This window comes from Narcine bancroftii, chromosome 2 (genome assembly GCF_036971445.1).
Source record: "Narcine bancroftii isolate sNarBan1 chromosome 2, sNarBan1.hap1, whole genome shotgun sequence".
NCBI classification, from domain to species: Eukaryota; Metazoa; Chordata; class Chondrichthyes; order Torpediniformes; family Narcinidae; genus Narcine; species Narcine bancroftii.
The window spans coordinates 102,433,507-102,460,924 of NC_091470.1; the positions used below are offsets into that span (position 1 = coordinate 102,433,507).

The 27,418-nt window shown below is 48.2% G+C and overlaps 2 protein-coding genes across 7 annotated transcripts in view; one reads left to right on the forward strand and one right to left on the reverse strand.

Annotated features, from left to right (window-relative positions):
• tti2 (TELO2 interacting protein 2) lies at window positions 1-14,401 on the forward strand. 5 transcript variants are annotated; one of them, XM_069917749.1, is made up of 8 exons: window positions 1-101; window positions 4,379-5,095; window positions 6,043-6,229; window positions 8,478-8,570; window positions 9,358-9,539; window positions 11,859-12,002; window positions 12,093-12,255; window positions 14,264-14,401. In XM_069917749.1, exons 2-8 carry the CDS (start codon window positions 4,410-4,412, stop codon window positions 14,342-14,344), a joined length of 1,536 nt encoding a protein of 511 aa, XP_069773850.1. In that variant the 5' UTR covers window positions 1-101; window positions 4,379-4,409; the 3' UTR covers window positions 14,345-14,401. The 5 variants fall into 5 exon arrangements, with proteins under 5 accessions (XP_069773850.1, XP_069773852.1, XP_069773853.1 ...); XM_069917751.1 differs by having other exon boundaries at window positions 21-101; window positions 4,405-5,095; XM_069917752.1 differs by lacking the exon at window positions 1-101 and adding an exon at window positions 166-217 and having other exon boundaries at window positions 4,405-5,095.
• The window catches only part of mak16 (MAK16 homolog (S. cerevisiae)), a 24,541-nt gene continuing 11,102 nt past the window's right edge, over window positions 13,980-27,418 (reverse strand). For both annotated transcript variants that reach the window (XM_069917756.1, XM_069917757.1), the window contains exons 5-10: window positions 23,254-23,405; window positions 22,369-22,423; window positions 19,674-19,748; window positions 19,136-19,231; window positions 17,576-17,641; window positions 13,980-16,489 (exon numbers count right to left, since the gene is read on the reverse strand). In XM_069917756.1, the coding sequence (XP_069773857.1) occupies window positions 16,313-16,489; window positions 17,576-17,641; window positions 19,136-19,231; window positions 19,674-19,748; window positions 22,369-22,423; window positions 23,254-23,405 (621 nt within the window). In that variant the 3' untranslated portion in view covers window positions 13,980-16,312. The remainder of the gene's footprint in view (window positions 16,490-17,575; window positions 17,642-19,135; window positions 19,232-19,673; window positions 19,749-22,368; window positions 22,424-23,253; window positions 23,406-27,418) is intronic.

Sequence of the window (27,418 nt, forward strand, 5' to 3'; positions counted from 1 at the left end):
GTTGGCGGGGTCCGCGGAATATCCGGTCCGCGCTGCAGCAGGCTGTGGCTGATTTTCCTGACCGGAAGCAGACGCGGAGCCGTGGGCCGAGGGGGAGGGAGGTGAGCGTTTGTTCACGTCCAGGGGACGGGGCGGAGAGGCGGGCTGTTCGGGGGTGGGTGAGGCCCGAGGCCTGGGCTTGGCCGCCGCGGGGAGCGGCTCCATGCGGGGCCCGGAGGTGGGCGGCCGCTCCCTCTGGTCCCGGGTGCCCCTCTCATCTCCTCCACACGCCACCCCCAGCCCCGGGTGCCCCTCTCCTCCACTCCTCCACCCCTCCCCCGGGTGCCCCTCTCCTCCACCCCTCCCCCGGGTGCCCCTCTCCTCCACCCCTCCCCCGGGTGCCCCTCTCCTCCACCCCTCCCCCGGGTGCCCCTCTCCTCCACCCCTCCCCCGGGTGCCCCTCTCCTCCACCCCTCCCCCGGGTGCCCCTCTCCTCCACCCCTCCCCCGGGTGCCACTCTCCTCCACCCCTCCCCCGGGTGCCCCTCTCCTCCACCCCTCCCCCGGGTGCCCCTCTCCTCCACCCCTCCCCCGGGTGCCCCTCTCCTCCACCCCTCCCCCGGGTGCCCCTCTCCTCCACTCCTCCACCCCTCCCCCGGGTGCCCCTCTCCTCCACTCCTCCACCCCTCCCCCGGGTGCCCCTCTCCTCCACCCCTCCCCCGGGTGCCCCTCTCCTCCACCCCTCCCCCGGGAGCCCCTCTCCTCCACCCCTCCCCCGGGTGCCCCTCTCCTCCACCCCTCCCCCGGGTGCCCCTCTCCTCCACCCCTCCCCCGGGTGCCCCTCTCCTCCACCCCTCCCCCGGGAGCCCCTCTCCTCCACCCCTCCCCCGGGTGCCCCTCTCCTCCACCCCTCCCCCGGGTGCCCCTCTCCTCCACCCCTCCCCCGGGTGCCCCTCTCCTCCACCCCTCCCCCGGGTGCCCCTCTCCTCCACCCCTCCCCCGGGTGCCCCTCTCCTCCACCCCTCCCCCGGGTGCCCCTCTCCTCCACCCCTCCCCCGGGTGCCCCTCTCCTCCACCCCTCCCCCGGGTGCCCCTCTCCTCCACCCCTCCCCCGGGTGCCCCTCTCCTCCACCCCTCCCCCGGGTGCCCCTCTCCTCCACCCCTCCCCCGGGTGCCCCTCTCCTCCACCCCTCCCCCGGGTGCCCCTCTCCTCCACCCCTCCCCCGGGTGCCCCTCTCCTCCACCCCTCCCCCGGGTGCCCCTCTCCTCCACCCCTCCCCCGGGTGCCCCTCTCCTCCACCCCTCCCCCGGGTGCCCCTCTCCTCCACCCCTCCCCTGGGAGCCCCTCCCCCGGGTGCCCCTCTCCTCCACCCCTCCCCCGGGAGCCCCTCCCCCGGGTGCCCCTCTCCTCCACCCCTCCCCCGGGTGCCCCTCTCCTCCACCCCTCCCCCGGGTGCCCCTCTCCTCCACCCCTCCCCCGGGTGCCCCTCTCCTCCACCCCTCCCCCGGGTGCCCCTCTCCTCCACCCCTCCCCCGGGAGCCCCTCTCCTCCACCCCTCCCCCAGGAGCCCCTCTCCTCCACCCCTCCCCCGGGTGCCCCTCTCCTCCACCCCTCCCCCGGGTGCCCCTCTCCTCCACCCCTCCCCCGGGTGCCCCTCTCCTCCACCCCTCCCCCGGGTGCCCCTCTCCTCCACCCCTCCCCCGGGTGCCCCTCTCCTCCACCCCTCCCCCGGGTGCCCCTCTCCTCCACCCCTCCCCCGGGTGCCCCTCTCCTCCACCCCTCCCCCGGGTGCCCCTCTCCTCCACCCCTCCCCCGGGTGCCCCTCTCCTCCACCCCTCCCCCGGGTGCCCCTCTCCTCCACCCCTCCCCCGGGTGCCCCTCTCCTCCACCCCTCCCCCGGGTGCCCCTCTCCTCCACCCCTCCCCCGGGTGCCCCTCTCCTCCACCCCTCCCCCGGGTGCCTCTCTCCTCCACCCCTCCCCCGGGAGCCCCTCCCCCGGGTGCCCCTCTCCTCCACCCCTCCCCCGGGAGCCCCTCCCCCGGGTGCCCCTCTCCTCCACCCCTCCCCCGGGTGCCCCTCTCCTCCACCCCTCCCCCGGGTGCCCCTCTCCTCCACCCCTCCCCCGGGTGCCCCTCTCCTCCACCCCTCCCCCGGGTGCCCCTCTCCTCCACCCCTCCCCCGGGTGCCCCTCTCCTCCACCCCTCCCCCGGGTGCCCCTCTCCTCCACCCCTCCCCCGGGTGCCCCTCTCCTCCACCCCTCCCCCAGGTGCCTCTCTCCTCCCATCGCCTCCGGTTGCTTGGCCTGCAGCAGGTCTTCCCCTATCCCCAGTCCCTCATATCTGTTAGCTTGTATTCCTTCCTCCCCATCCCTGTTTTTTTTTGTTTTTTGCTTATACCTGCCCAAAACATTGGTTACCCTTTACTTCCAGTGGATGCTGCTTAACCTGCTGAATTTCTCTAGTAGGTTTGTGTAGGACAGCACAGCATTGTGAGCTGAAGGGCCTGTGCTGTAATGTTCTATGTTGACATTTGTGTTTTGCACTTGACCCCAGTATCTGCAGATTTCTTGTTTATCTCCACAGATGCTGTCATTGCAGTTCCAACATTAACCGTTTTAATTTTTAATTTAGACATGCATCACAGTAACAGGCCCTTCCTCTCCTCGAGCCTGTACTGCCCAATTACCTACAACCCCTGGTACGTTTTGAAGGGTGAGAGGAAAGCAGAGCCTCCTGGGAAAACCCACACAGGCATAGGGAGAACATAAAAACTCCTTACAGACAGTACTGGATTCAAACCCTGGTCCCCATCACTGGCATTGTAAAGGCTAATTGTCTATTAAATCCTTGATTTATATATTTTTGGATATGATTAGAATTTAATCATGAGATTCCAACAGAGCTGAACAATTGGAGAAGGCACTGAGAGAAATAAACTTTTCTAAACCACCAAGTTCCTTGTCAGCAATTTTGAGGATTTCACTCAGAACATCCGATGAATCATACCTGGTCCAAATGACAATAATACAACAGAAAATGCATGTTACTTCCTCGTTTATTTTTTTTACTTGCACCTTTTTTTATTTGCACCATGTGGAAGCCAATTCTGCCCCATGAAACCAGTGCTGGCCAATTATACCCAAATTAACCTGCAACCCTATACGTTTGGGTGGGTGGGAGGAAACCAGAGCACCCAGGGAATATCCCTTAAGTCACAGGTATTTGAACACAAGAAATAGGAGCAGGAGTCATCCATCCAGCCTGTCAAGCCTGCTCCACCATCCAATGAGATCATGGCTGATCTGATGATGCTCATCTCCACTGACCTCCCTTTTACCCAATTCCCCTACTATGTAAAAATATATTCAACCTTGTCTTAAATATATTTACTGCTTCAAATTCCACAGATTCTGGGAAAAGCTAAATCTACTACCCTAAATCTTGACACTATGTCCCTAGTTCTGGTCTCTTCTACCTATGTAAACAAGTTGCCGTCCTCTATCTTGTAAGGCAGAACGTACAAACTCCTTACAGACCACGCCGGATTGGAACTTGGGTCGCTGGTGTTGGAATAGAGTTGCACTAACCACTACACTAACCGTGCTGCTCAAACATTAGTCTAATAATGCCCAAAAAATTCATTAGCTCTTCAATTCCTTGACAGCGGGGCAATTTACACAAAAACACCCAGGAACGAAAATTCAACATTTGGCTTGTGCTAAAAATTGTGCCAATTTAAATAAATCATGGTGATTTCCATTTAAAACTTTTTAAAAGCTGGCCTTGTAATACCACTCGGTACAATCATGAGAAAAAATCCAAGGCTAGCAAATCTTTCGAATTCACTATCCACAGAGGCTAATGTATTGAGTGATTGAGGGTATTTTTTAGATATTAAGCGTTTCATAAGGATGTGGAGTTGGTGCAGGAAAAGTAATGTTAAGGTAAAAGATGATTGTACTGAATGGCAGACCAGATATCACAAGACATAGGGGGCGGAAGTAGGCCAATCGGCCCATTGAGTCTGTTCCGCCATTCTAATCATGAACTGATCCACCCTCCTACTCAGCCCCACTCCCTGGCTGCCTCCCTGTAATCCTTGATGCCTGACTAATCAAATACCTGTCAATCTCTTGCCTTAAATACACCCAACAACCTCGCTTCCACAGCCGCCTGCAGCAGACTCGCGACCCTCTGACTAAAGAAAGATTTCTGCATCTCTTAAATTGACACCCTTTTATCCTGCCCTAGAATCCCTTCCATGGGAAATATCCTTGCCACATCATAAAGTTGGAGCTGCTATATTTTGCAGGGACATTCAGCTGATAAATATTTGTTACCTGGTACTGTGTCCCAGTTTGTGATGGTGACAGGAACAAAATGATGCTTTCTTTCCCCAGGATAAATATGAATTTCTGATTACAAGGTATCATGGAGGATCCTTCCGAGATTATCCAGAAGCTGCAGCTTGCAGGCAAAGGCAGGATCGAGCAAGAGGAATATTACCGGGGTATGAAAGTCCCAGCAGTTGAAAAGGTTCTAAATAAACTTCTGGAGGACTTATCGACTGAAAATCGAAGTGATAGAGCATCAGTTGTGAATGAAGTAAAGGATTTGTTTTTACATGCTGATTCTCTTTGGCTTCTCAACAATTATGGTCAAGGTGAAACTTTGAACATTATTCAAATGTATGTTGACCTGACCATTGCTTTGTGCCAGTACTCAGCATTGCCAAAATGTGAGAGTGACATCGGGGAACTGTCCAACAGTGCTTACTCCGCGGTGCATGGGAGAGCCCACCGCGTGGCTGAAACATTTCAGCTTCTCCTCGGAAAACTGTCGGTGAGTCCATTGCAAGCAATGTCCAGCTCTTCCGGAGTTCCGCCTGACATGATTGTGAAGGCCATCTCGCCGCACCTGGTCATCTTCTGCGCCACGCACTGCCAGGAGAGGCCGTGGACCAGCGCGGCATCTCAGCTGGCCGCAGATGGACTGCTGGCGGCCACGGTGCACACGTCCGGTTGCAAGACTCTGGTCGAGCTCCTGTGTGGATCACAGGAGGAAGACCACGGTGTTCTGGGTACCGTGCTACATCTGATGAAACCGCAAATGAATAAGTGAGTCTGTTTTTGATACGTCTCCCTGATAGAACATGCAATTCCTCAGCTGGGAGAGAAGGGGATACACGATGTAGGTAACTCGCATAAATATGATTCCAATTTATTGTCAGAGTACATACACGACATCACATACAACCCTAAGACTTTTTTTCCTACGGGTGAGGCAGAATTACCACTTATTGGCACCGCAAAAAAAAAAGACTCAGCATAAACATGTAAACAACCTGACTGCAATACAGAGAGGAAAAAGATATCCAATAAAGGGCACAAATAAGAGTCCTTAAATGAGTCCCTGATTGAGTTTGTTGTTGAGGAGTCTAATGGTGGAGGGGGAGCAGCTGTTCCTGAACCTGGTGGTGCGAGTCTTGTAGCACCGATACTTCTTTCCTGATGGCAGCAGCGAGAACAGAGCTGTGTGCTGGGTGGCGTGGATCCCTGATGATTGCTGCTGCTCTCCAATGGCAGCATTCCCTGTAGATGTTCTCGATGATGCAGAGGGGTTTTGCCTGTGATGCTCTGGGCTGTGTCCACTACCTTTTGATGAGATTCAGCATTGAATCTCCTTGGTTTCATTGCCAGAATTTGTAACAATGTACCAACACTCCCTGGCAGCATCTGCACACACCCATCTTTTCCACTTTTTGGATCTTAGGGCTGTGATGCTGCACTCTGAATATTTAAAAAAATTATTTTTTTACATCAAGGTAACAGGCCATTTTGGCCCACAAGTCCATGCCGCCTAATGAACCTTCACTTTTCAAACGGTGGGAGGAATCCGGAGCCCCCCTAGGGAAAACCAACGCAGATACAGGGAGGACATACAAACTCCTTACAGGCAGCACGGGATTCAAACCACGGTCCCGATCGCTGACCACTACACCAACCATGCTTTTTTTTTTCACCTGGAGTGTTTGTAACTGATTTGTGTGTGCCACTCCCTACAGAAACACGTGGAAGTTGAATGCAGCCACTAAGCACATATTTTGGTGGCTCCTGCAGAGGGTGAGGAGGCCTTGGCTGACTGAGCACCTGGACACGGTGCTGCCGCCGTCCCTCCTCTTCTCAGATGACTACAGGACAGAGAACAAGATTCTGGGTGTGAACTGTCTCCAGCACATCATTGACAATGTGGTATGTGGAGGCCAGAGAGGGAAGTGGGGGGGGGGGAATGACAGTGGGGGGACGGAGTGCTGTGAGCTTAGGAATTCAAGTCAGTTTATTGTAATATTACACAGGGAGAAAGAGAGTCACTCAGTGTCTGTGGATTCGCTTCCACTGCTCCCTCAGCCCCTGCAGCCACACAGAGCCCCATCCAAACCATCAGCAGCCTCTGCTCCAGATCCGAACCTCCAGCGCGATCAGGAACCCTTCAGCACCCTCTTGTATCCTTGTTCTGATACCTGGTGCCCCTTCAGCCAGTCTGAAGCCATCCATGGCTAGGTGTGAATCACGGTGGTGCAGCCTTAAGCCACCAACAGCCTTCCCCCTATGTATTCTTCAGCTTTACAGCCCCTCACTGGTCCACTGCTGTGGTCACCGGCCTGTGGATTGTCTGTTCTTCTCAGTCAGGGGAGAGGGGTGGGTCTCCCTGTTTTCTGGTGTCCTGAACCACTCCTCTGCTTCCCCAGAGACTGCAGCCCCTTGTAACTGCAGAATTTGCAGAAATATTTATGAAGGGGATAAAAAGCGTGGGTTGTCGCATCAGTGAGAGGCGTTTAGATATTAAACTGAAGCTCCTGTGAGCCTGGCCTCTGTAAGCAAGCCAGGTGCAAATGTGAGAGAGATCTGGTAACAGATCGTGGTCACCGTGTATGGCACCATTGTCTTCATGTGCAGAGCAGAGTCTGCATTTCTAAATCCATCAGACAAGCACCATTAGGCATGTCCTAAAATGCCGCAAATCATCTTTTTTTACCTAAATTGAAGGATTGTCTCCATCACCTGAACAATGAGGCACAAATCACCCATTTATTGTCTTGAATCAGACCTACATTTGGTTGGAGATGGGTATGGGGTCGTTCAACTGTGGAGTCTGTGGGTCCAAGATGGCAGTGCCCCTATGATCGGCAGCAGCCTCGAGGGGTAGCAGAAACCGGGGAAGCAGAGGACTGGTGCAGGGCACCAGAAGATGGGGAGACCACCCCCTGTCTGATAAGGAGAAGCAGAGGAGATAATCCACGGGGCGGTGATCACCGGTGGCGGACCAGTGAGGGGGTTCTGCGGCTGAAGGAACCACACTGGCGGCGAGCTGCTGGTGACTCAAGGGAAGGAACCACGGTTCCTGGAGACTGGCTCAAAACTGACTAAAAGCATACCAGGTATTGGAACTGGGATGCGAGAGGGTGGCGAGGGCACTTAAGGATCCCTGATCATATTAGAGGTTCGGATCTGGAGCTCAGGGCTGGACTCTGTGTGGTTGCGGGAGTGCTGGAGGTGAATCCATGGACGCTCGGGGTCTCTGAGGGGGACTCTTGCTTCTCTTTCTCTGACTGTAAGAGGCGCTTCAGGCAATTTCTGCTGGTGGCGAATATGTTGGCCTCACAGCAGCTAAAGCAATTTTGTGTAATACAACGCTGTTTTTAATTACATGACAATAAATTGGATCTTGGTAAAGAGGAGTCCAAAAGACAATTGAATTTAGTACTGGAGAAGGGAGCACGAACAAAGATGACAAGGTGGATTTATTAAAATGGAAGTTGTTTTCTTGTTCCTATACCAGTGGTTCCCGATGATTTTTTTCCCCACTGACCACCTATGACATCCTATGCCATGGGTGCTCTGGTTAGTAAAAGATAACTTAAGGAAGTATGTGAGTGGGGAAAAAAAGATTGAGTACCACTGCCCTAACCAGATAGGATAGATCAAGGGCACCTCAGTGCCATGCAGAAAGACTTAACCATCTCAACTTTGCAATAGAAGTGAGCCTTCCATACGCCCTCATAACCATTATCGGGCTTATCAATATATTGAGGCATTAACTCTGCAGGGACATGCAGAATGAAAGACGTTGGTCAATGTGGAGGACATCCTGTCTGAACCAATCTGATTGAATAGGGTATCAAATTGCATTGAAGGCTGTCTGTGTGCCAAACAGTAGCAAGAATGTGGCATGCAATCTACAGAGGGAGATCAAGGAGGGAAGCAAAAAGTTACAATGGGGGATTTCAATGTGCTTGTTGATTGGGTAAACCAGGTTGGTGAGGAATTCCAAGGGAAGGATGCCATAGGTGCTCTGTGGTTGGTAAGGGATTACTTAAGGCATTGAGTGAGTGGGAGGAAAAAAACAGTTGAGAAGCCCTGGTCTTTTCCATCAGACCTCAGGGTACTGAGCAACTTGAATCTGCTTCTGTGAACCAAATAGCTATGTGTTCTTTTACAGCCTGCTGCAGAACTCTTGCAGTACAACCGGGCACAGGTGGTGTACCATGCCCTCTTCAATCACCTGTACACTCCTGAAGCCTCGCTCATTCAAGTGAGTAATGTTGTTTTGTCTTCACTTGAAGCTTGTTGAATGTTATCCCCTTATCACACTTAGAATGGCACAATTAGGACATTTGCCTGGTTCAGTCCATCCTGTCTCACAGGGGTCGTGGAGCTGTACAGTGTGGAAACAGGCCCTTCGGCCTAATGTGCTGACCAAAATGTCCCACCCACACTACCTCACTTGCCTGCGTTTGGCTCAATATTCCTCTAAACCAGTCGTTTGCAACCTTTTTTTCCCCCACTCACGCACCACCTGAAGTAATCCCTTACTAACCACAGAGCATCTATGCCATAGATGTTGACTTGCTGAATACTGCAGCAACTGCTCAGAATGTAGAACATAGAATATTACAGCACTTCGGCCCTCAATGTGGTGCTATTACAGCACTTTACAGAATATTACAGCTCTTCGCTCTTCGATGTGGTGCTATTACAGCACTTTACAGAATATTACATCACTTTGCCCTTCGATGTGGTGCTATTCCTACCAAAATGAAAAATTTGGTATAATATGAATGTTTGCACTGCAAAACACCAAAAACATACCTCAATGCCTCCCTAAACTTTCCTCCCTTCACTTTGTAGAAATGTCCTCTGGTCTTTGCTATTCCTGCTCTGGGGAAAAAGGCGCAGACTGTCTACCTTATCTGCGCCTCTCAGTTTATTCTCAGAGACTAACTATGCATCAGCCTTTGCAGGTCTTGATCCATAGAGAAAGAGATAGAAACAGGCACATCCTGCCCGATGAACTATAACCAATGCTGTCTCTGTTTCAGGCTGTGCTGTCCTGTTTGCTCGATCTTCTCCCACTCATTGAGAAACCCCACATCACCCGAGGACAACAGAGAGCAAATCGCTATGACAAAGTTTTCTGCCTCATACTTACCCACATGGAGGTCGAAGATAGGATCCCTCTTCGAAGAGTGTACGCCAAGCACCTGCCTGTCTTTGTTGAAAGGTCAGACTTCTATATTTACTAGCAGGAGCAGCCCTTGGGTTGTGTAGATGCTCACGGGAAGCAATGCACTCCTGTTGTATCCTGGTTGCATCCTCACAGAAGCACACCTATTCCCACCCCAAATCCTGAGCGCTGGAAGCTTTAAGGATCGCTCAATGTGATCCTGGCATGTGGACATCAGACAAGTTTAATGCAGCATTACCTAGGGATAAAACATTACAGCACAGTACAGGCCCTTTGGCCCACAATGTTGTGTCGACCCATATAATCTGACCAAAAAAAACTGAACCCTTCCTTCCTCATAACCCTTCATTTTTCTTTCATCCACTTACCTGTTTAAGAGTCTCTTAAATACTTCTATTGTACCAGCCTCCACCACCACCCTGCAATGCATTCCAGGCACCCACAACTCTGTGTAAAAAAAAAAAAAAACAAAAAACACCCTGATGTCTCCCCTAAACTTTCCTCCCTTCCCTTTCTACAGATGTCTTCTGGTGTTTGCTACTCCCATCCTGGGAAAAAGAAACTGGCTGTCTTTATCTATGCCTCTCAGAATCCTGTAGACCTCTTAATTCACCATTCATCCTTCTTCACTCCAAAAAGTCCAAGCTCTGCTAACCTTGCCGCATAATACTTATACATTCCAGGCAACATCCTGGGAAATCTCCTCTGCACCCTCTCCATTAGCTTCCACATCCTTTCTGTATGACCAGAACAGAACACAATATTTCTGTGGTCTCAATAGAGTTTTGTAGAGTGGCAACGTGACCTCTTGACTCTTAAACTCAATCCCCCTATTAACCAAGCCCAGCATCACATAGGCCAGTGGTTCTCAACCTTTTTCTTTCCACTCACATACCACTTTAAGTATTTCCTATGCCATAGGTACGCTGTGATTAGTAAGGGATTGCTTAAGGTGGGATATGGGTGGAAATAAAAAGTTTGAAAACCACTGTTTTAATTGTCCCTAATTGACTCATTATGTGCACGGTTTCATATCTCCAAAGGAAATGGGCCAATGACAATTTTTCTCAAGCAAAATATTTCAGTAACAATTGGGTCTAGAGCAGTGATTCTCAATCTTCCCTTCTCACTCACATCCCACCTTAAGCAATCACTTATTAATCACAGAGCACCAATGGCATAGAGATTACTTAAAGTGATATGTGAGTGGAAAGAAAGAGGTTGAGAACCACTGCCATAGGCCTTCCTAACTATCCTGTCAACCTGTGCAACAACCTTGAGAGATGTATTGATTTGAACCCCAACGTCCCTCTGTTCATTTTATGAGAGATGAGGGAAAATAGAAACGTGTGTTATCCACTGTAACTAAGCATGTAAATATCACTTAAGATCTCTTTGGTACCAAATAAACAGAAATCCAGTATAGTTCCAAAATCAATACCATGCATTAATAAACACAATGTTTAAATACTCAAATAAATATTTGTTAACAACCTCTTGTTGAAACAGACAAGCAGCTTTCCACCTTTGAAACCAGCAGCTGTTCCCACTGAGCCAGTGGGGACCCACTTGACACAAGTAGTCTGGAGGCTGAATATATTGCATGTGCCCTTGATAACCTGAGGCCATCTGATTCTCCAGCATGACGTGGGACAGTAGTGCGGAGGGTCATGTGACCTCTCCGTGTGGAACCTGGTCAGAATGTGAATTATGGAGGGTCATGTGGCCTTTCTGGCTGGAACTTAGTCACCTGCCTATCAAGGGTTGGATCTGCCCATCTGTGAGGCTGATGTGTGATTGGTCCCTCAGGTGGCAATCAGTGGTTAGATCTGCCCATAGGTGAGGCTGACGCGCGATTGGTCCTCACAGGTCACGTGGACAGGCTCTGCATTGAAAAAGCCTAGCACGTGGAGTCTTGCTCTCGCTCTCTTTTGCTGCTGCCTCGAGACCATCACTGAAGTCCAGGCTGCCAGATACAAAGGGCTGACTGCGATGGGTCCATCCCAGATCCCAAGCCATGGCTGATGGTGGAAAGCAGGTTCATTTGATATACTTGTTAGTTGTACTGTTCATTAGTGTGCTGTGCCTCTGGATGGATGGGCATTGTGTGTTTAACCCTTGCATTCCCAGTCAGGAGTTGAGAATGTTTCACAGCAATGTATTTGCACCCAATATTTGTGCATTATTCCGGGGTAGTCTCTGTGAGTGTGTACTCTTTTGTGAATTCCCCCCCTGTGTAAATAAAGACCACTCTTTGTTGATAACACATATCCAGCCTTGATTCTCTTTGAACCCATCGAACCTATTCTAAACAGAACAAGGATCAACACATCCTCTTTTTGCTTCTGTTTCTAGACTTGGTGTCCTGGTCGTTCGGCACCTGAAGCGGTTGCAGAGGGTGATTCTCGGCTATCTGGAGGTGTACGACGGTCCAGAGGAAACAGCTAGGCTGTGTGTTCTGCAGGCTTTCCAGAACATGATCCAGCAGGCTTGGCCTCGGTAATTGAAACTCAGAACCTGTGATGTCAGAGCACGTTCTTGAGACGGTGACGTGGCACCAATCTCTCTCTGTTTCTCGTTGTTCAACAGAATGTCCATGAGGCTGGAGGTTTTGCTAAAATCCTTGCTCAAATTCGTGTACGATGTGGCGACTGATCAGAGCCCAACGCCAGCCCGTGTGAGGGACGAGCTGCTACAGGATGCCACCCAATGCTTGATTCTGCTTAATCGCTGTTGTGAACGCAAAGTAACGGTAAGGTGGTGTCTGGTGATCGACCAGAACTCTGGTGTAGCAGCCTGGGCTCTCAATGTTTCTTGCCCCACCAATTTTTCTTTTAAACCAAAAATCATTCCAGAAAGAAAATGGTTCTAAGTCTCTTCTCAACCTGTTTCATGTTCCATACAGTTTCCATCTTTGGCTGTTGCTACATGCATTTTCTATTACCACTACCATGGCACCTTGTCATTACTCCCACTCCTGTTGTTTGAAAGCCTTCCCCTGGTCTCAGTCCCTCAATGCCCAATGACAGAAGAGCTCTAGACTTCCTCACAGCGGCCTCGCGTTGGCTGCGCCCTCAGCACATGCTCCTGCAGCCTGGAATGTGCCTACTCTCACCAACATCTCTATATGTTGGAAGACCAACAGGTTTTCGGACAGACCAAAGGTCATCTTTCACTGAGTTGATGGTCTTCCAGCAGTTCTGGATGTCTGACTCTGGGTGGGTCCCCGGAAACAGCCTATAAATTAGAGTCTTCTGTCATGTTGCTGCTGGGGATGAACAGTAACAAAGGACCCTTGCATCTTTCTGCACACACTCTTCGCAAATCTGGATTCTGCAGAGGTGGGTGACTGTCTCCACTGCAGTCATCTCGGGTCAATGTGTGTGGCGAACGATGTTCCGGCTGTACAGGAAGGATCTGACTGGGAGAGCCCCTCTCACCGCCAGCCAGGCCAAGCCCTGGTGCTTGTTTACGAGCATTGGCGGGATCATCTGCCTTATGCCTTGATAGACAGGGTGAACTGGTTCCCAGAGCAGACCCGTTATCGAAACCATCCCATCCTGTTCATTGAATCCTCGTCTCTCTCAATGACTGCAAGATGTTCAAGTTCCAGGTTGAGTTGGTGGTGAAGAATGCAAATGTAATATTGGCATTCGTATATTGAGGAACAGGATACAAGAGCAGGGATGTGATGTTGAGGGTTTATAAGGCACTGGTGAGCCCTCACTTGGAGTCCAGGGTTCAGAGATGATACACAAGAATGATTCCTAGAATGAAGGGATTAGCATTTGAGGAAAGTTTAATGGCTCTTGAACTGAACTCTTGGGAGTTAAAAAGAATGAGGGGAGACCTCATTTTGAATGTTGAAAGGCCAGGACAAAGTAGATGTGGCAAAGTTGCTTCCCATAGTGAGGAAGTCTAGGTCGAGAGGGCACAACTTCAGGATTGAAGGGTGCCTATTTAAAACAGAGATAGGGAGGAATTTCTTTAGTCAGAGAGTGGTGAACCTCTGGAATTTGTTACCAGATGCAGCTGTGGAGACCAGGTTGTTGGGTGTATTTAAGACAAAAGATTGATAGGTGTCTGAATTGTCAGGGTATCAAAGGTTATAGGAAGTTGGGGGAATGGGGCTGAGTAGAATGATCTGCCAGTGATGGAGCAAACTTGATGGGTTGAATGGTTTCTGATCCTACAAGGGGTGTTATGGAAGCAGTGCACTCCTGTTGTACCTCGGCTGCATCCTCGTGGAAGCCCACCAACTCCCAAATTCTGAGTGCAGCTCAACGTGGATCGCTGCATTCTCGAACTGCAACCTAATTGTGAAACGAGTCTGACTTCAAGGACTGGGCACAACGATGAAGTGAGGTACTCCAGACGTGGATCTGAGGGAGTGCTGGACTCCCTCAAGGGAACACAAAAGATCCCAAGGCATTAAAGTGCAAAGCTTTTAAATAAAAGCACTTTCACTGACAAAAGTGACTCTCAAAATATATTTTATTCAAAAGACAATTACCATATTCCAGCAACTATTTAAAAATATTGAAATAATTGCATTGGTTTCACAGACTCATGTACAGCACAATACAGGCCCTTTGGCCGCATAATGTTGTGCTGACCTGTATAAACCCAAATCTTCCCTACCCCACACCCATCACCCTCTATTTTTCTGGATCCCATGCCTCTCCTCCCAGTGTGGTATTGCACCAGTCTGTCCCTGACACATTGCAGCATGGATAATTGGCCTTTCTCGTGTTCTTTAGGTTCTCCTGGAAGGAGTGCGCCAGAACTGCGAGAATGTAACAGTGCTGGAGTGTCTGCAGCGGGTGCAGCGAGACATGTAACAACTGTTGTGACAAGTGTATCTGTACAGAACTGTGATAAAAGCACAGACAAACCTTCATGATCTCTGTCTCGTTGCAAGTCCACCAGCAGCTTGGGCTCTTCACACATTGGAATTAACCTTGCCAAGTTCACCATGGCCGATACACACTCAAGATCACAAGATGTAGGAGCAGAAGTAGGCCCATGGCATCTGCTCTGCTATTCTAATCATGACTGATCCATCTTCCCACAACCCTTGATGCCCTGACTAATCAAATACTTATCAGTTTCACCCAACTCTGGCAACGTTCCACACTCACGACCCTCTAAAGAAATTTTTCCACAGCTGCTTTAAATTGACGCCCTTTTATCCTGAAGTTCTGCCCTCTTGTCCAAGAATCACCTACCGTGGGAAATGTTCTTGCCACATCTACTCTGTCCAGGCCTTTCAGCATTTGAAATGCTTCAAAGAGGTCTCAACCTTCTGTACTCCAACAAGTACAGTCCAAAAACTGGCAATCATTCCTGATATGTTATTTCCACTCAGGATCCATGGGGAAGGGGGGGGAGGGTGTTGGGAGACAAGAGGCAGGTGCATGCTAGGGGAAAAAGGGAAGAGGGTTGAAGGTACAGAGAGTCAATGAAGTGCGATAAGTGGGAACACACTAGTAGGTAATGGTGGGAATCATTAATGAATGAAAGGGAATCTTATAGAAAGATATAAAATCATGAAAGAGAGGGTCCCACTGGTGGGGAGACCAGAACTAGGGGGCGTAGCCTCAACATTCAGGAGAGTAGAGTTAAGGGAGATGAGGAGGAACTGCTTTCCCCAGAAGGTGGTGAATTCTCTGCCCATTGAAGCAGTGGAGGTGAGTTCAGTAAAATATATTTAAGATGAGGTTGGCTAGATTTTTACAGACGAGGAGAATTGAGGGCTATGGGGAAAAGGCAGATGAGCCGACCATCAGATCAGCCATCATTTTATTGAATGGCCTGCTCCTATTTCTTATGTAAGAGATGAAGGAAAGATTGGGTGTTTTGAACCAAAAGGAGAGAGGGAAGGGAACAAAATGGGAGGATCAGAGTGGGAGAGAGGGAGCACAGGAGAAAAGAGTTACAAGAAATTGTAGGTACATGAACATACCACTGGGTTGCAGGTGAACCATGCAGGATATGAGGTGTAGATTAGTAAACCCTCGGACTTATTTTTTTAAATCAGAGCACAGTAACGGGTCCTAGTCCATGAGCCCATGCCGCCCAAATACACCCATATGACCAATTCACCTACAACCCCCGTACATCATTGAAATGTGGGAGGAAACCCATGTGGTCACAGGGAGAATGTACAAACTCGAAAAGGACAGTTCAGGATTCAAATCCGAGTTACTCGTGCTGTTACAGCGTTCCACTAACCATGTCTTTTTGAAAAGGGCACCACTGACTGAGGAATTCTCCAAACATTTTACTCATCCATTTAACCACAGTGAAGAGGCCAGACTTATTGCAGTTCTGGTTCAAAAAGTAGCTGCTGACACTCAACCTTTTTTCCCCCCACTCACATACCACCTTAAGTAATCCCTTACTAACCAGAGCACCTATGGCATAGGATGCCACAGTTACTCTATGGTTAGTAAGGGATCACTTAAGGTGGTATATTGGATTAAAAAAAAGGATGAGAACCACTGGCCTGCACCAATGTTCAGGCGATAACAGCACAGCTGTACAGAACGCAAGCAGCTCTGACATAATGGCTGGAAAACAGCTTGTCTTTATTTATAATTTATAAAAAGGGCAAAACAAAAATCAATTGGACAGTCACATTGCATGGACATTTAAAATGGTTTGAGCTTTCCTGAGTCAAGGCCTGTTGAAGCAGCAACACTGTGCTGTTGAGGAAACTATTCAAGATGCTTTGCTCTAAAATATCCATCCAATGGAGCTAGCGTCCACATTTCACCATCAGCAAGACCAATGTCGCCCCGAGGTGGTCACGTGCTGCTGGCTTTGACTGCTGGCTCGATCTCCTGCTCGTATTCAATTTCTACCAGCGGTCGCTTCCGTCTAACAGGGCCCTTCACCGGAGTCTTGCCCTTGGACTTGGAGGTTTCTACCTCTATTTCCTGGTCCGATTCCTGCTCTCCACTGTCCTCTTGCCTGTCCATGTCCTGTGTTCAAGAAAGACCAACATCAATTAGCCAATAACAGTGCAACTGGTCCATGTGCACTCACACAGATGAGCCCGGCAGGTAGCTGATCAAAAGCTTCAACTCTTATTTCCCTTTCACAGGCACACATCACGTGGGCAGCATTCTTGTCTGCGCAAGTGCTTCGTGGATCTACCAAACGTGAGGCCAAGCCAATGTCCATTCATTCACTTTTCCGTAGATGCCACGTCACACGACAAAAGCATCTCCCCTTTGCTAATTCATCTCTGTTCACAGAGCATCTTCACTCTGTCAGCTGCAGTAAGGGGGAACTCTCAGTGGCCAACCACTTCAATTTCACATCCTATTCCTACTGCCAAACCGAGGTCACTCACAAATCGGAGAAATACCACCTTGTATTCCATCTGGGCATTCTCCAACCAGACAGCATTGACATAGACTTCTCAGATTTCCACTGTGCCTCTCCCATCTCTTTCTATCCCCATTCCTCTGCTTCCCTTCCACCAGTTCCACATGCCCTTCCTTCTATCAGAGGTACCCCCTCCCCCTATCACTTCTCAGCTTTTTTTCCCCCTCTTCTGCCCTCCCACCTGTGTGCACCCCTGGCCTCATATGTTAGCCTGTGCTCTTCCCACCACCCTCCCCCAACCTTTTCATTTCGATGCCTGCCAAATTTTCTTTTAACCTGACGAAGGGTTCAGGACCGAAACCTTGGTTCCCCTTTACTTCCCATGGATGCTGCGTGACCTGCTGAGTTTCTCCAGCACCTTTGTGCATTGCGCTTGACCTCAGCATCTGCGAACTTTCTTGTTAAACTGTCAATATATTTTATGTCAGAATAAACTTGAGTCATAGAAAATTGAAAAGAAAGAATTGGTATTGATTTCCATATTAGCACCTGGAGACAAATCCAACCCAGACTGAGAGCCAATTGTTCGCAAAGTACATCACTAAACTGTCTTTTATTTGGAGATAGCCAATCATCAGTATTTATCCACAAAGCTGCTGGGGAAGCAATTCAGAAAGGAAGGGTGTTCCAACACTACTCACATCCCAAGAGGTCCCATTTCGAACATAGATCATTACCTCAAAGTCACTCAGGTCACTCTCATCTATATTATCATCCTCCACATATTCCACCCGGTCAACGTCCTGCAGTGGAAGAGAGAACAGGCAACTGATGACAAAAAGAAGGCTGGAAGCCTCCAGTAGTTCCACCAAATCCCCAAGGCCCAATTTGGCAAGGTGAATGTTTTTAAAGCTCAGGAGACATCCTCTATGCTGAATTATTAGCCACATGCAAGTAAATGGAAGAAAATATCTTGCAAAGTACAAGCTAATGTACTTCCCCAATGTCTGTTTTATATCCACCAGCATCCCATGCCAAGCGCTAACTTAACCGGGCATGGCATAGTTTGCATTCAGATGTTCCCGCCTGGAGTGAATACACAGCCCGCCCTCCTGATCTGTGTTGCATCCCCACCCACTCTCCCTGTGCCTCATAGGATTGGAGTTCATCATTCCCACTACTTTCTCCTAGAATGGAGTGGATAGTGGGGAGAGTTTAGCAGTAACAATGAGACCTTGCAAATGTTGGAGGTGCATCCAAGTGCACACACACTGGATGCATCATAGAATGGAAGATAAATAAAAACATAGTGCTGGAGAAGCTCAGCCTGAGCCAAATAGCCTTTGGAAGACTACACAAAAGAGTCTGGAAAAACAACCAACTGAAAAACCTCACAAAGATTAGCGTATACAGAGCCGTTGACCAGCGTTGTCTCCGCTCCATCCTCAACATTCATTGGAGCGACTTCATCTCCAACATCGAAGTATTTGAGATGGCAGAGGCCGACTGCATCGAATCCACGCTGCTGAAGATGAAACTGCGCTGGGTAGGTCACATCTCCAGAATGGAGGACCATTGCCTTCCCAAGATCGTGTTATATGGCGAACTCTCCACTGGCCACCGAGACAGAGGTGCACCAAAGAAGAGGTACAAGGACTGCCTAAAGAAATCTCTTGGTGGCTGCCACATTGACCACCGCCAGTGGGCTGATATTGCCTCAAACCGTGCATCTTGGCGCCTCACAGTTCGGCGGGCAGCAACCTCCTTTGAAGAAGACCGCAGAGCCCACCTCACTGTCAAAAGTCAAAGGAGGAAAAACCCAACACCCAATCCCAACCAACCAATTTTCCCTTGCAACCGTGTCTGCCTGTCCCGCATCGGACTTGTCAGCCACAAACGAGCCTGCAGCTGATGTGGACATTAGCCCTCCATAAATCTTCATCCGCGAAGCCAAGCCAAAGAAGAATAAAGTCCACTATCAAGTTTAACCTGCTGAGTTTCTCCAACATTGTTTTTACTTCAATCACAGCATCTGCAGACTTTCCTATTTTACTCCATACCAACTGAGAAACAGGATTGATACAGAGTTTACGTAGTACTCCAATCTAAGTCCACAGAAGGATTATTGGGATTGCATAGACACAGTTGGGATACTAGACAACTGCTCCAGCCATGCTCGGTGACACAGTCTAAAGAGACGAGTGTTGAAGAGATGGCTTCTGAGCAGCTTCCAAATTCGACTGAAGTCAATGGGATTCAAGGCAGGGTTGGTGAGTTCTTTAGTCTCTTACACTTACTTCATCATCTTCCTCCGAGTCAGTCTCACTCTCTTCATCTTGTTTCTCCAGTGCTTTGTCAAAAGCGTGAATAGGAAAGTTGTAGATATCTTCATACTGATGGGAGAGAAAGACATTATCAGCACAGGGCAAGAGATCACTTTTAGGTGGGTATCCAGCCCATTGGTAAGCTGAGATTTCCCTAATGTACAAAGGGGTTGTAGGTTCATTGGTGTATTTGGGCAGCACAGGCTCGTGGGCCTGTTGCCACGTTGCATGTCTACATTTAACAAGGGCTGAAACAAAACTTTCTGCAGATAAATGGGCAATCATCTCTTTTAGTTCTCAACCTTTTTTTTCCACTCACATACCAACTTAAGTAATCCCTTACTAACCACAGAGCACCTATGGTAATGTGAGTTGAAAAAAGGTTGAGAACCACTGGTTTAACAGATTCGCCAATCAGTACAATCGCTTATTATATCCCCAGCACAGCATTCCACAATGACCCTGTTCGCGAGATCCTGTTAGAGCCTCAACTTTCCGGGCAGCCACTCACCGTGCCCTGCTTCAGTCGCTCCAGCAGTTCCTTCTCGATGGCATTGTCCAGTTGAGCTGCAATCAGGGCTTTTTCCTGCAAGGAGGCATCAGTCAGACTTTGGTACACTGCCACATCCAGCCATGAAACCAGCCCTCCCCAAATCAATAGGCACATCTAAATGGGGCAAGCTGAGCATTCCACTCAATTCAAACCTCAAGACCTTGCAGAGGCTAGCGATCACCAGAAGGTTAGATTTCAGTTTTGTTTAAAGTAGAGAATCTGGAGATTGTTCTCAGAGGTGAAAACGGAAATGCTGAAGGAACTCAGCAGGTCTCGGAGAGTCCATAGGAGATAAAGATGTATTACTGACGTTTCGGGCTCAGGCATGTCTGTGTTTTCACTACAATCACAGTGTCTACAGACTTTCATGCTACATGTTGTTCTCAGAGTATTAGGTAAGATGCAAACCAGAGAACCTGAGTTAAGGTTGAAAGGGGAAAAGTTTAGGGGGAACATTAGGGGGAATTTCTTCACACAGAGAGTTGTGGGAGTGTGAATGAGCTGCCAGCTGAAATGGTGAATGTGCGTTCAATTTTAACATTTAAGAAAAATTTGGATGAATAGATTAATGGGAAGGGCATGGAGGGATAAAGACTGGGGGAAAGTCAGTAGGTCTAGGCAGAATAGTAGTTTGGCAGACTAGAAGGGCCTGTTTTCTATGCTTCTGAGATACCCTCATCGTGGCTCTCTACAAAAATAAGGGAAGCAGTTCCAACTGTGGAAACTACAGGGGTATCTCACTGCTGTTCATTGCAAGCAACATTTTTGCCAGCGTCCTCCTGAACAGACTTGTCACTGCCTCGGAAAGGAATCTCCCAGAGGCGCAGGGCAGCTTTTGGCCAGAACAGGATCCAGTGGACATGATATTTGCCATGAGACAAGATCAGAAGTGCATCGAGCAGAACAAGCCTGACAAAGGCATTTGACACGGTAAACAGGGAGGCTCTCTGGATATTACAGATGCGCAAGGAAATTCGTAAAAATGATTCACCAGCTTCATGAAGGAATGATAGGACAGGTCCTCTAGTGATGATACATCAGGTGCATTTGCCACTTCTAATGGGATGAAGCAGGGCTGTGTATAAGTCCCAGTCTTGTTCAATCTGTTCTTCACTTGCACGTTGTCACGTGCTGTCCAAGGTCTGGACGAGGGAGTGTACATCTCTTTGACCTTTGTCGCTTGAACACTCGGACAAAGTGCCTCTACCCAGTCATTCAAGAAACCCTTTTTGCTCAATACTGTGTGCTCTTGGTGCACAAAGATAGTGATCTACAGTTAATGCTAAACAAATTCTCAGACACTGCTACAAATGTGAACAGCTTCTAATACTTGGGGAGCATCATCTCGAGTGATAGGTCTCTGGCCAAAGAATTTGACTCCAGGATCAGCAAGGCCAGGCAGGCTCTGGGGAGGCTGCATACCAAGTGCTCAATCAACACAACATCCGCATCTCCACAAAGCTGAAAGGCTAAGAGCTGTGGTCATCCCTTCTCTCCTAGATGGATGTGAGGCTTGGACTCTGTACCAACGTCACATCAAACACCTGGAGAAATTATTGAGAAATTCCACATGTGCACCCTCCATTCCATCCTTGGTGTCTGTTGGCAAGACCATGTCTCCAACCTGGAGGTCTTGGGTCGCGCGAAGTCCACCAGCATCGAGTCCCTGATCATCAGTGCCCAGATGCAGTGGGTGGGACATGACATCAGAATGGATGACCACCGTATGCCTCACCAGCTACTCTATGGTGAACTGAAGACCAGAAAGAGACCTCAATGTCGTCTGTGCAAGCACTATAAAGCATAGGAAACCCTATGCTACTGTGGCATCCAGGCAAGAGAACTAGAAGCTCCGGCTGCTGTCTGAACCCATTGGCGAGCCCTGTGCGATGAAGCCTACACCAGTTTTTGGCAAAAACTGATGGAAAACCATGAACAGCGTCACAAAGCAGCAGCCACAGTCATTACAAAAACGAACTTCCGGTGCCCCCATTCTGCTAGACTCTGCGGTTTTCAGACTGGCATTGCAGTCACCTTTGTGTCCACAGATCAACTGCACATCAATAATTTTCTGTGAGAAATTTAAGGGAGAGAGTTAATAGAACTCTTCCAAACCATGAATGATTTTGATAAGAGTAAATAAGGAAAGAGCTTGCAGTGGTAGAAACACAAGCAATCAGCACACAGGTTTAGACCAGAGGGTGTAGGGACGAGAAGAGAATGTATTCACTCCATGTATTATGATTTGGAGAACTCTACCTTATAAAATGGTGGAAAGAGATTTAAAAAAAAGCTCTGTTGAACTGATTAGTGGAACAATTAAAAGATTCAAGACTGTGGAGAAACAACGATGGGGGTGGGGAGATTCATTTATGTGCCGGAAGACTCTACATGGCGCTGTGACCAAGTATGGCAGCCAGCATTTCTGGGTGGCAGTGGCGGCTCTGTTGCTGTGCCAGGTTGGAGATGATTCCCAGCAGATGTCAGAGTGGAGACTGGAGATCAAGTAGACACTGATTCCCACTGAAGACAGGATAGAGGTTGGAGACCGAGTGGTCACTGATTCCCACTGACATCAGAATGGAGGTTGGAGATCGAGTGGCCAAACAATGAGTTCCTTTCAGCCCATCTGACACAGCATCAATATTTTTACCTCTCTTCGTTTCTCCCGCCGCTCAACTTTCTTGCTTAAAGGGACCAGCTTCCTCCTGAAGAGAAATGAGGGAGAGTTATCGGTTAGTTTTCCTTTCCCCCCCCCACCCCCCCTTGGTGAAGCAAAGACATCACCACCTCTGCCTGTTTTGCAGTAATTATGAAAATGATCTGTGTTTAAATTACTGAAGGGATCCTAACTGTTTAATGACAGCCCATAAACAATGTGGTTTCGCCAGTTAAAATTCGCTCTCATGCCCAATGCTCTCTCAGATCTTCACACCCTATTATCTGCTATTTTGATTTACCAATAAATTCTGGAGGTCAAGGTGTCAAGGGGCACTGGTGAGTCAAGGTCTTGATATAAGCCCCTTTCACACTTGCCAGTGATCCCAGGAATACAACGCCAATCAGCCTTTAAAGTGGCAAGTGTGAAAGCAAAATCTACTCAACTCCAGAGTCAGATGATGTCATCTCACACCAGGGATTGCCGGCCTCAACCTCTAGTACCTTCTGACGCCGGCATTGAGATCAGGCAAGTGTGAAACAGGCAAATGCATTGCAGGCACTTCGTATTAAAGGTAGAACAGACCAAATGCTGGTGATAAACCCTTGCAATTGTGAAAGCGTTCAGTGTCCCAGTTAGGAGTGATCTAGTGTGAAAGGCCAAACCCCCATTCCTATCCCGGGACACTGAACAGTCGATTTACAGGGATGCAAGTGTGAAAGGGGCTATATATTCAAGCTCTCTCCAGCTCAAGCCTTCATCTCTGATCTTCACCAACTCCACTGCTGAAAGCAGCTCTTTCACCTCCTTCCAGATTCTTCCCACAAAGCTCATGCTGCCCTCTGATCAGACACCACGCTCGCGTTCGACGGAACTTACTGCCGCTTGAGAGTCAGCTTGCGGATGCGGATCAGGTACTGTGTGATCTTGGTGAAACGCTGCTTGCATTTGTGCCGAATGAACCGGGGCCAGTAGATGAGGTGCTCGTCGATCTGCTCCAGAGCCCTCTCATAATTTTTACTCAGCTTCACCTGTGAAACATTGAGGAAGAAGCTGATCACGTTTCAAACAGCACATGTATGTACAATGGAAAAGGGGCTTCTTCCACAAGAAGTGTAGAAGTCGAGTATTGTGGACACAGATTTAAAAAAACAACATTGGAAATGCTCATTAAGTTTTTAAAAGATTATCTAGTTTTTTTTTAAATTTTATTTCAACATACAGCACGGTAATAGGCCCATTTGGCCCACAAGCCTGTGCCGCCCAATTACTCCCGATTGACCTACAACCCTGCTATGTTTTGAAAGGTGAGAGGAAACCGGAGCCCCTGGGGAAAACCCATGCAGTCACGGGGAGAACGTTCAAACTCCTTACAGGCAGTGCAGGATTTGAACCCCGATCCTGATTTCTAGCTCTCTAACAGTCCTGATGGAAACCAAAATTGGATTGATATTTTACAGCATTCTGAACAGCAAATATATTCTAATGCAAGGATTAAATGTCATTGAACTGAAATATTACCGTATATGCCATTGTATAGGATGACTCTTGTATAAGACGACTCTGAAATTTCCACCTAAAATATTGGTTTTGATTGATACCCTTTGTATAAGACAACTCTCCCAAAATTTGGCCAGTAGATGCTGTTAAAAGCAAATCACAATATCCTAATACCAAATTTTAATTTAAATGTTTACATTTTATTTGCATATTTTAAAATAAACCACTGTTGACTCCCCATTTAAAGCCTGTACAGAGACCAGGCGGATGGACCCCGCGGAGGAGTGTTGAGATTTCACAAACAACTAATGGGGTGTGCGTGAGTTTGCATTGGAGTCGGAGAGAAGACGGCGGCGGTGTTGGGACTTTGTCGACAAAGTAAGAATTATAGACTCTTTGTATAGGATGTCCCAATTTTAAGGTGAAAATTTTAAGTTTCAGATCATCCTACACAATGGCATATACAGGTAAGTGATTTTCTCTCCACAAATGGCATCTCTTTTTCCCTTCCAAAGTGGAAGGTAAAAATCAATTGGATTATGATAATGAGTTTATTATCATATACATTGCATAACGTTCATATGAACCGAGATTTTTACTTGCCAATCAGATTGTTCTTTTAAAAAAATAATAGTATGCATTAAAGAGATAATAAATTCAATAGATAATCAATATTCTGTTTCCATAGTGCAAGAAAACAAAGTGGTGTTACAACAGTGCAGACAGTCCTTTTCTGGTGTCAGAGCAGGCAGTGATTAGTTTAACAAGGGGAGGTTCACAAGCCTGATAGCTGTTGGAAAGAAACTGCTCTTGAACCGCGAGGTGCTGGTCTTCAGACTTTTGCACCTTCTACCCAAAGGCTGCAGTGAGAAGTGGGAAATTAGATTATTTAAATGGTGAAAGATTGCAGCACGCTGCTATGCAGAGGGACTTGGGAGCGCTTGTGCGTGAATCACAAAAAGGGTGGTTTGCAGGTGATCAAGAAGGCAAATAGGTTCAATTAAATTTTTAATTTAGACATACAGCACAGTGAAAGGCCCTTCGGCCTACAAGCCCATGGTGCCCAAATACCCCAATTAACATACCATCCTCATATGTTTTGAAGGGCAGGAGGAAATCGGAACACCCAGAAGAAACCCACACAGATACAGGGAAAAGAAACAAAACCCTTACATACAGCAGCGTATTCAAACTTGGGTCACTGTTGCTGGAATAGCATTGCACCGTGCCACCCTGTTGTTGACCCTCATTGCTAGACAGATTGAATTTAGAGCAGGGAGGTACTCCTCCAACTGTACTGGGGTACTGGTGAAGCCACATTCGGAATACTGTGGGCATTTCTGGTCTCCTCACATGAAAGTAGAGTATACTGGTTCTGGAGGTGGCACAGAGGAGGTTCATCAGGTTGAGGGAAGATAAAGTTGCCTGGGACTCGCTTGAATTTAGAAGAATGAGAAATGCATAAAATTATGAGGGGGTTAGATAAAAGCGGGAAAGTTGTTTCCACTGGTAGGTGAGACTAGAACTACAAGACATAAAAAATTTGGGTTGGATTTAAGGCAGATGAGAAGAAACTGCTTTTCCCTGCGAGTAGGAAACTGTAGAGGATGCCTCATTGAATATATTTAAGACACAGATTTTTGCTAAGTAGGGGAATTGAGGGTTATGGGGAAAAGGCGGGTTGGTGGAGCTGAGTCCACAGCCAAATCAGCCATGATCTTGTTGAGTGGCGGGCAGGCTCGATGGGACACCTGGCCGACTCCTGCTCCTATTCAAGCATTTTCTGCTGTGTTTTCCAAACTAGGATTTTTATTTCCATACAAAATGTGTCTAAATTTCAGGAATAATAGCACCCACATGTATAATGTACTCCTTGCACACGAGTTACTGCTTACACATTCACATCATGTGCGACAATCCCCACATGCATGGACCTCAAAGAACCGTAGAACACTACAGCATTGAAAACAGGCCATTTGGCCCTTCTAGTCTGTGCCAAATCATCATTCCTCTACTCCAAATGACGCACTCATTCCATAACCCTCCAGACCTCTCCCATCCATGTATCTAATCAATTTATTCTTAAAACTTAAGAGTGAGCCCGCATTTACTGCGTCAGATGGAAGCTCGTTCTACATTCCCACCTCTGACTGAAGTAGATCCCCCAATGTTCCGCCTAAACATTTCCCCTTTCACCCGAAAGCTGAGGACTGAGCACTGGGGCCCTTCAGGGCTGTGTGCTCAGTCCTGGATGGCCCCCGTCCATTGCCAAGAGGCCCAACAGCACCTTTACTTCCTGCGGAGGTTGAGGAAAGTCCAACTTCCACCCTCACTCTATTCTACAAGGAATGCATTGAGAGCATTCTATGTAACTGCATCAACGCCTGGTTCAGAAACTGTACCATCTCAGAATGCAAGTCCCTGCAGTGGATAGTAAAGACTGCTGAGAGGATTATTGGGGGTCTATCTCCCTGCCATGATAGACATTTATAACGGCCGTTGTTTGCGGAAAGCCATAAACATCGTGAAAGAATCCACACACCCCTCCCACAATCTGTTCTCCTTCTTGCCATCTCGGAAGAGGTACCGAAGCATTCGGGCCCTCATGTCCAGATTATGAGACAGCTTTTTCCCCCTAAGTCGTGACGCTTCTGAACTCTGGGGACAGAGAGCTAGCAAATGTAACATGATATTTATAAGAGATATTTATAAAAAGTTTCTGAGGTAATTTATCCATGTAAATACCCCACTCCACGGTCCGGAGAAATGCTATCTCATTTTCACAGTACACTGCGAGGTTTATGGTACCAATGAAAATAAACGCGACTTGACTTGACTAAACCCATGCCCTATCTCTCCTAATCTCAGTGGAGCCTACTCACATTTACTCTGTCTATACATCTTATAATTTTGTAAATCTCTATCAAATTTCCCCTCATTCTTCTACACTCTAAGGAATAAAGTCCAACCTGTTTAATCTTTCCATGTAACTCAACTCCCGAAGACCTAGTAAATCTTCTCTGCATTCTTTCAATCTTACTGATTTGCTTCCTGTAGTTTGGCAACCAGAACTACACACAATACTTCAAATTTGGCCTCACCAATGTCTTGTACAACCTCACCAGAACATCCCAACTCCTGTACTCAATACTTTGATTTATGAAGGCCAAGATGCCAAAAGCTTTCGTTACAACCCTATCTACCTGTGATGCCACTTTCAGGGAATTATGTATCTGTATTCCCAGATCCTTTTGTTCCTCCACACTTCTTAGTGCTCTACCATTTACTGCATATGTCCTACCTTCCAAAATGCAACACCTAACACTTGTCTGCATTAAACTCCATCTGCCATTATCTGGCCCATTTTTCCAGTTGGTCCAGATCCTCTGTAAACTTTGAAAGCCTTCCTCACTGCCCACTAATCAGCAACTTGCTGATCCAATTTACCACATTATCACCCAGATCATTGATATAGATAACAAACAACAATGGTCTCAACACCGATCCCTGAGGCACATCACTAATCACAAGCCTCCAGTCTGAG

Coding starts and splice junctions, on each gene's coding strand:
- tti2 (XM_069917748.1), top strand. CDS start 2,412: ATGCTGCTTAACCTGCTGAATTTCTCTA. Junction 6,230..8,477: donor AGCACATCATTGACAATGTG/GTATGTGGAGGC, acceptor GTTCTTTTACAG/CCTGCTGCAGAACTCTTGCA. Junction 12,256..14,263: donor GTTGTGAACGCAAAGTAACG/GTAAGGTGGTGT, acceptor CGTGTTCTTTAG/GTTCTCCTGGAAGGAGTGCG.